Here is a 9,123-nt window from a genome sequence, read left to right as displayed (position 1 = left end):
TGAGCTGTGAAGCTACGGCACTCTACCCAGGGGGACAGCTTGAGGCTCTGTCTCAAAAAAAAAAAAAAGAAAAGAAACAGTCTTGCTGTGATACCCAGGCTGGAGTATAGTGGCAGGATCATGGCTCACTACAGCCTCAAACTCATGGCCTCAAGTGATCCTCATCCCTTGGCCTCCCAAAGTGCTGGGATTATAGGCATAAGCCACCATATTCACCTAAGATTCTTAATATCATCATTAACAGCTACTTGTTAGTATTCTATTGCTGCTGTAACAGATTACTACAAATTTAGAGGCTTAAAACAAATTTAAGATGTCAGAAGTCTAAAATAGTTCAGCAGAACTGTGTTCCGTCTGGAGGTTTTAAGGGAGAATCTGCTTCTATAGGCTGCCTACATTTTTTGGCTTGCAACCTCTTCCTTCATCTTTGAAACCAGCAATATAGCATCTTCTCTCCTTTCTGACCTCCTGCCTCCCTCTTAGAAGGACACTTATGATAATTGGACTCGCCTGGATAAACCAAGATACTCTTCCATCTCAAGATCTTTAATCACAACTACAAAGGCCTTTTTGAATGTAACATAACAAATTCACAGGTTCCAGGGATTAGGATGTGGGCATCTTTGGAGGCTGTAATTCTGTCTTCCAGTTACCATTTATGAAATGTGTTCTATGTGATAAGCATAATACCAGAAGCATATCATGCTATTTCATTATGCCTTAGGTTGTTTTGCTGATGAGAAAACAGAGGCTCAGAGTTCAGAAGACCTTTCTCCTAAACTCCAGGCCAACCTGCTCAACTGTGTACTTGACACCTCTGTGTGGATAAGCCTCTCAAAGTTAACATGTCCCAAAGTAAGCTCTTGGGTTTTCTCCATATAACCTACTTTACCAGCAGAATCCCCATCTCAGTAAGGGCACCATCATTCCAGCTGCTCAGGTCATTAAAATCACTGTTGACTTTCCTTTTTCTCTCACATCTTACATCTGTTCTGTCACAAAATCTTGTTGTCTCTCCCTTCAAAAGATACCCAGAATGTGACCATACCTTACCATTTACATGGCTACCACTCAGATCCAAGCCCTCATTATCTGTCCCTCGGATTATTACAGCATCCTTCTAACCAGTCTTCCTATTTCTGCCCTTGTCTCCAATTAGTATATTTCCAACAGCCACAGTGACCTTTTAAAAAACCTAAGTGAGAGCACATTATTCCTCTCCTCAAAACATAGTACTTTTCTTTCATGTTCAAAAGAAAGGCCAAAGCTCTGTCTCTAACCTTCACAGCCCTACAAGATGGGACTTCATCCCCTATTATTTTCCCCCTTATTCATTTCATTCCAGCTAAACTGACATTCTTGGTGTCCTTTGAATGGTCTATATATGCTTTGCGCCTCAGGGCTTCACATTTGCTATTTTTTTCTGTGTGGAATATCAGGCTCCAGATATTGGCATAACAAGCTTCTTTACCTCCTTTGGGTCTTTAGGAGATATCATTCTGTAGAGAAGCCTTTCCTAGCTACCCCACCTAAAATATTAACCCTCCACCCATCCCTAGTATTTTGTGTTTCCCCTTTTTGCTTTATGTTTTCTCCTTAGCACTTATCTCTACCTAACCTTTCATGTATATTGCTCATGTAACAGATAGGCAAATGTGTGCCCATAAAGTGACCCCTTACTGAGTCTGGCCTCTTGGTACGCATACCTTCCTCCTTGAGTAGGGAAAACCTATATAGCAAATAGAAAATACAGTATCTGAGTTGAATCTAAGTCAGAGAAGACATTGTGGCTTTCACCTTGCTCTCTTTCTAGAGCAGTGGTTCTCAACCTTCCTAATGCTGCAGCCCGTTAATACAGTTCCCGTGGGTCATGACTCACAGATTGAGAACCACTGTTCTAGAGGCTTTCTAGAGGAAACCATCTTTCTTACTGTGATGAAACTCAAGAAGCTCTGTGGAGAAATGAACAGTCATCACCACCTAGTTGTCTTGGAAGTAGACCCTGCAGCCCCAGTCAGACCTTCAGATGATTATAGCCCTACTCAGTATCTTGACTGAAATCTCATGAGAAACCCTGCGTTAGAACCCAATGAAGATGCTCTCCAATTTCTGATCCATAGAAACTAGGAAAGAAAAAACACAGCCAATTTAACCATGTCTCATGATAAATGTGAGAGGCATCCCAATTTCAAAGATATGGAGAAAAATGTGCTTTTTTTAATTGAAAAAATATGACAATGATGATTTGTTATTATTATTGTTTTCCCCATATAATCCTCAAGAGGGCAGAAATTTTTGTTGGTTCAGTTCACTGTTATAGATGTAATGCCTAAGACAACATCAGCTTATGAGAGAAAATAGTTGCTGGATGAATAAATAAAAATTAACATGCACAAGGCAAATTGTTTATATGTGGAAGAGCTGGGATTCAAAGCTAGGTCTTTGACTCTAAAGCTTATGCTCTTTTTGTGGCCCATTCTTCAGAATATAGTCTAATAGCAAGATACGCATCTCATTTTTACTCAATCTTCCTTTTTTGCTATGATGATGATATTTGGAAATAATAATCGATAGCTAATAAGAATGGTATTAATTACATCATCTAGGACTGTCCAAAGCACATTGTATGTATTAACCTACCAATATTCACCACACATTATTCACTATTCACTATTATTATTATGGCAGGTACTATTATTATCCCCATTTACGAGGAAACTAAGGCACAGGGAAGAAAGTTAAGTGGCTGATTCAAAGTCTTATAACTCACTATACCTGTTTGGGGTAAATAGTTGTATATGTTCTTTCTTTCAACCTTATCTCAACTAAAAGTCTCTTTAAATGGCTTATGAATAAGTATTTAGTAATTCCAAGGTCTCTTAATATTATCTAATGTTGTAATGCTCACATTCCCTATGGAAAAAAAACCCAACAACTTCCATTTGTAGTCTGTATCTTAATACACTGTACTTGGGAATGAAAACTTCAGTCATTTCCATACTTAAAACTTGAAAACTTCAAGAATCACAAGAATGGAGAAGCATGAATCCTATGTACTCAATTTTGATATGAGAACAATTAATGACAAGGGGAGGGGGTAAGCAGAGAGAGGAAGAAGGAGGGAGGAGTGGGGAAGGAATTAGCAGAGAAAGGGAAGGAGGGAGAGGGTGGGGTCTTGGTGTGTGCCATACCTTTTGGGGGCAAGACACGATTGTAAGAGGGACTTTACCTAACAAATGCAATCAGTGAAAACTGATTTCTTGTACCCTCAATGAATCCCCAACAATAAATTAAAAGAAAAAAACTTGAAAACTTATCTTGAAAATTCTGGTTATAAACCTTACTTAGATCAAAATTTCTAAACTGGATCTGAACATAAGGTACTGTATGTGAACACCAGTGTCCATGAATAGTCACTTGCACTGTAATAAAATCCTAAATTTGATTAGCACTTTTCATATACTTTCATTTAGAAGGATCTCACATTTAATCTTTATAACATCTGAGAAGACCTCAGGAAAAATATTCTCTTCATTTTATGGATCAGATAATTGAGAATCAAAAAAGTTAAAGACTCCTCTTAAGGTTTCATAGGTAGTAAGTTGTCAAGCCAGGATTTTTCTAAATCCAGTTCCTCATATTGACCTTGACAATTGTTGCAAGGTTTATACTGACCTGAAACTATTAAATCCAGTGCAGCAGGAACTCCAATGAGTCTGGGGAGAAGCTGTGTTCCTCTTGCCCCAGGAAGAATTCCTAGTGTGACTTCTGGGAAAGCCAAATAAGCCTATAAAGATTGAAGGCATGAAGGCCATTAGAATAAGATGATATGCTCAGAGTTAAGGCAAGCTCTTCCCTGGATTTCCTACACTCCAAGACATTTTTTCATTGAATTAAGATTTCTACAGGGCAAATTACTACACACCTTCTATCATAAGGCAAAATTAACACATTTCCAGATAAATAAAAACTGAGTTTGTTGCTAGCAGATCTTTCAGCAGAAATTCTTCAGGCTGAAATGAAAGAACACTAAATAAAAACTTGAATTTACATGAAGAAATAAAGAAATAAAGGAAATAAAGTGTAACTACATAGGTAAATGTAAAAGACAATCCCAATGTATTTTTGTTTGTATATCCTCTTTTTCTTATCTGATTTAAAAGACCACTAGATATGATATATCTATGTTAATAGGAACAAAATACATAAATACAATTTCTGACAATAATAGCATAAAGGTATTATTTGGTATAATTGGTAACAAATTTATGGGGAGCAAAGTTTTTGTGTACCATAGAAATATATTTGGTATTAATCTAAGCTAGATTATTATAAATGAAGATATAATGGCAGTCATGGGGGGAATAGGGATGGTTATTGGGTGCAAAATATAGTTAGAAACAATAAACAATATCTACTACTTGATTCCACCATAGAGTGACCATAGTCAACAAGAAGTTATTGTACCCTTTAGAATAACTAAGAGTGGAACTGGAATGTTCCAAATATAAATAAAAAATGCTTAAGGTGATGAATACCACAATTATCCTGATTTGATTATTACACATTACATCCCTATTTCAAAACATCACATGTACTCCATAAATATAATGTATACAACTATTTTACCCATAATAATTAAAATTTTGAAAAAAATGTTAATTGTAGGCTGAGCATAGTGGCTTATGTCTGTAATTCCAGCACTCTGAGAGTCTGAGGCAGGTGGATTGCTTCAGTTCAATAGTTCAAGACCACCCTGAACAAAAGTGAGACCCTGTCTCTACTCAAATTAGAAAAACTAGCCGGGCATTGTGGTGGGTACCTGTAGTCCCAGCTACTTGGGAGGCTGAGGCAAGAGAATTAATTGCTCAAGCCCAAAGACTTTGAGGTAGCTGTGAGCTATGATGCCATAGCACTCTACCCAGGCAGAGTTAAGACTGCCTCAAAAAAAAAAAAAAAAAGAAAGAAAGAAAAAGAGGTGTTGATTGTAATCACCACTAAAAAATAACTCAAAAATATAAAATGAAAGAAACAAGAGAATTAAAAGGGTACATTAGAAAATATCTATTTAACACAAATTAAAATAGTAATGGAAGAACTAAGGAACAAAAAATAGATATAAGGAATAAAAAAATAGCAAAATGGTAGATATTCTTCATTATCAATAATTACATGAAATGTAAATATATTAAACTTTCAACTAAAAAGCATAGGTTGGCAGAATAAACAACACTTAATAATGGGTTAAATGTTATAGTATAAAAACAGAGTATGAGCTAAATGCAATAACATTCCAAATGTAGTTCTTTCAAAAGGAAGCTTTCTGGCTGAGCACAATGGCTTATGCCTGTAATCCCAGTACTTTGGGAGACTGAGGTACGAGGATCACTTGAAGCCAGGAATTCAAGCCTGGGCAACAATGAGAGATTCCCACTAAAAGAAATTTTAAAAATTAGCCAGGCATGGTGGTATGTACTTGAAGTCCTAGGTAGGTGGGAGGCTGAGATGGGAGGATCACTTGAGCCTAGGAGTTCCAGGCTCTAGTGCACTACAATCATACCATTATCCTTCAGCCAAGGAAATAAAACTATCTCTAAATAATGTTTTCAAAGGAAAAGAAACCATTAGAAAAAAACTATATAGAAACATAGAGAAAAGACCAGAGGAAAAAATGTATAATAAAATGAATAGACTCTTCTTAGTAACGATTCCTGAATTGTGAGTTTAGGGTGATTTTAGTTTCTATCTTTATACTTTTCTATATTTTCTAGTCCAGAACAATGATAAAAATTTTTATCATTAGAAAAATACATTACTTAAAAAAAGTTACATACTAGTATTAAGATCTCATTCTACAAGCCAAATAACAAAACTTAAACCCATTTCCAGGAATAAATGCATTTTATTAACTCCAGTGGACAGTGGTCCAGGTGCTCTTTGCAATTTCACTAATCTGCCACTGCAAATAATTAACATATCCCTGTGCCCTTCTAGCCTGGAGCACTGCCCAAGGCTGGTGGCGTTCCACTCAGCCAGATGCTAGGTTGCCGTTGCCAGGGCAGATCCTATGTAACTGAGCAAGGTCCCCATGGTGGAAATTAAATAACCCAGTGAAGGGCAGATGAAACCCTGTGTGAGGAATTCACTACTTGTATGGTAATCAAATACCTGAGGGTCACAGGTTCATGTAAAACAACCACCACCCCATCAAAGTAGAATCCCACATGCCAACAAAACCAATCTTGGAAGTTTATGTGGAAGTGATGGATTTATTTAAATTGTGTAATTGCTTTCAAATGCTTTATTGTTAACAAATATGACAGACAGATATATACAGTGGGCAAATAAATGTAGGCTGTTTTTCCCGGCAGCAATGCTAATGCTCCAAACTTAAAAGGACAGAAAATAAAATTTCTATAACTTGTGGGGGAGAGGAGGTGAGAGAGAAAGAAATGCATTTATTAGTTTTGTGATGCTTGTCAATAGAAATTTCTCTTCTTATGTACTAATAATTATAGAAGGGCACAGAAGTGACATCTTTGAGATAGAAGATGAGTATTTTTTTTTTTTTTGGAGACAGGAGCCTCCAGCTATCCCCCTGAGTAGAGTGCCATGGCATCACAGCTCATAGCAACCTCCACCTCCTGGGCTCAAGTGAGTCTCCTGCCTCAGCCTCCCAAGTAGCTGGGATCACAGGCGCCCGCCACAACGCTTGGCTATTGTTTGGTTGCAGCCATCATTGTTGTTTGGTGGGCCTGGGCTGGATTTGAACTCGCCACCTTAGGTGCATGTGGCTGGTGCCTTAACCACTTGAGCCACAGGCGCCGAGCCAAGATGAGTATTTTTAATGCATACTTAGGGGTGACAGTCAAAATATTTAATATCTCATAATAGCATCAGTGAAACCTAATAGGAACAGAGGTCTGGGGGCCCTCTATTGTCTCAGGAGGTCTTTAGTTCCTGGATCAGAGGAAGCTCTAGGGCTAAGGTTAAGGGAAGCAAAGAACCAGAAGGCTCAGAGCAGCAATTACCTACCATCCACAAGTACAGTTTCTCGACATTTGAACAATCAATAGCACTGTACTGACACATAACTGCTGAACATCAGTGCTGGAACATCCTAGAGTTGTTAACCAGTAAGCCAAGCATTTAAAATTATCCCTTTCAATGCTGTGACTACATTTAGAGTTTGCCCTAAGTAAGAGCTTCACACACCAACCCATGTATGGAGCCTCTGCTATTACCTCTGCATGGGCAATCCTGTAGTGGCAGCCCAGAGCCAGCTCTAGACCCCCTCCTAAAGCCAGGCCTTGGATAGCTGCTACCACGGGTTTCTCATTTCTCTGCATATCATCTACTATAGGTCCCAGCGCGATACCAAAGGTCCTAGGAGTCTGGAAGCTACGGATATCAGCACCTAAGGACACACAGACAGGGAGAAATACTTGGACTTTGTTATATAACAGCAAGGTACCTGATAACGCTTAAGAAGTCTGAGACGCACTTGGACCCTTAAACTTTATCCCTTGACTAGAGACAGAATAAAGGAAGAGTAGGTTGGAAAATGTAGGATGATATGAGAGAAGAATTCTTTATCTTCTAAAGTCTGATTTTCCATATAACGAGCAACTCTATCTTTAAAAAAGTAAAAGATCTCAGAAAAGGGAAATATAGATTCTCCTCCAACAACCATTATTATGAAATTGAGTCAGCCTCTCATTTTTTCTGCAACACTGTTAATCAACCCTAATCACAGAAATTTAGCCCCATATCTGTGTGAAAGGCATGAGTCATTACAACATAAAATATCAGGATAACTTGCATACATATTTGTGAGTTAGTTACACATTAATCATCTGGCTTAGAACTGTGTTATTGCAATAGGTTTTTATCTTTAATTAAAAGTAACATTTATTGCTTTTTTGATGATAAAAAATGAATTATGAAAAATTTGAAAGCTACACAGAGATAAAAATTTAATATTTGGGGGAATTCTTAGTTTTTCCCCCCATGCATACATAAATGGATTTGTGAGCTTGAGTAAGATATTAACTTTTTTGTCTCGATAACTACCTTAAGACTTATGAGAGAATTAAACGAAGGCTGTGTTTCCCTACAGCAAATACGTATTTAATATTTAGAGACTACTGTAAGATTTTTTTAACATTTCCCTACTTTTACATAACATTTTGCATAGTAAGTTTTTTCCGTTAGCACTATCTATTCTTTGAAAACTTGAAGCTTAGTACAAGTTTTTAAAATTTTAAGTAATCATTTCATATTTCATTTTCAGCCTATTCATCTTTTTCTTTTTTGCTATGTGATCCTCATCGAGCACCAATCCAGGGTTTATTCTTTTTTCTCTCCAATCTACCATATTTCACTCTTTAGTCCAGGGTTTTGTTTTGGTTTTTAGATTTCTTTTGATTCTAGCGAAACAAGGTCAATTTTCATCTGAAACTTACCATGCTTGTAGCTCTTGATTAAAGTGGTTTTTCATGTAATAATAGAAATTAACATTTATTGAATAAATACATCAGGCACTCTGTTAAGTAGTTTCATATATTTTCTCATCTAATTTTCCTAACACCTAAGTAGTATAACAATCCCCATTTTATAGGTAAGGAAGTTAAGGCTTTGAGATGTTAAGTGACTAGTTTCAGACATATGACCAGTAACTGGTAGAGCAGGGATTTGAACTTAGGCATTTTGACTACAAAAGGCCCATGTTCTTAAAAGCTATGTTATATTCTACTTTAGAGTAAAAGGTTGATGGTATTATTATCCCAATTTTATATAAACCAAGGCATAGACAAGAACATAGTGATTTCACTTTTTAATTAATTCCAGCATATAGAAATCCAATTAGTTTGTGGGTATTGATTTTAACCAGCAAAAACTGCTAAATTCTAACCGGGCTCAGCGACTCACACCTGTAGTCCTAACACTCTGGGAGGCCAAGGCAGGTGGAGTGCCTGAGCTCACAAGTTCAAGACCAGCTTTAGCAAGAGCGAGACCATGTCTCTAAAAAAATAACCGGGTGTTGTGGCAGGTGCCTGTAGTCCCAGCTACTTGGGAGGCTGAGGCAAGAGAATCCCTTGAGCCTAAGAGTTGGAGGTTGCT

The 9,123-nt window shown here is 37.3% G+C and overlaps 1 protein-coding gene across 1 annotated transcript in view; it reads right to left on the bottom strand.

Moving 5' to 3' along the window:
* EHHADH (enoyl-CoA hydratase and 3-hydroxyacyl CoA dehydrogenase) overlaps positions 1–9,123 on the bottom strand; it is a 50,192-nt gene that overhangs the window by 28,400 nt on the left and 12,669 nt on the right. Inside the window, exons 3-4 of the mRNA XM_003792737.3 lie at positions 7,245–7,417; positions 3,676–3,787 (exon numbers count right to left, since the gene is read on the bottom strand). Of these exons, the coding sequence (XP_003792785.1) occupies positions 3,676–3,787; positions 7,245–7,417 (285 nt within the window). The remainder of the gene's footprint in view (positions 1–3,675; positions 3,788–7,244; positions 7,418–9,123) is intronic.

The sequence above is a fragment of the Otolemur garnettii genome, unplaced genomic scaffold, assembly GCF_000181295.1.
Source record: "Otolemur garnettii isolate 467f Iridium unplaced genomic scaffold, OtoGar3 scaffold00060, whole genome shotgun sequence".
Taxonomy (NCBI): Eukaryota; Metazoa; Chordata; class Mammalia; order Primates; family Galagidae; genus Otolemur; species Otolemur garnettii.
The sequence above is the reverse complement of the archived record's forward strand: the minus strand, read 5'-3'. Positions and strand labels throughout refer to the sequence as shown.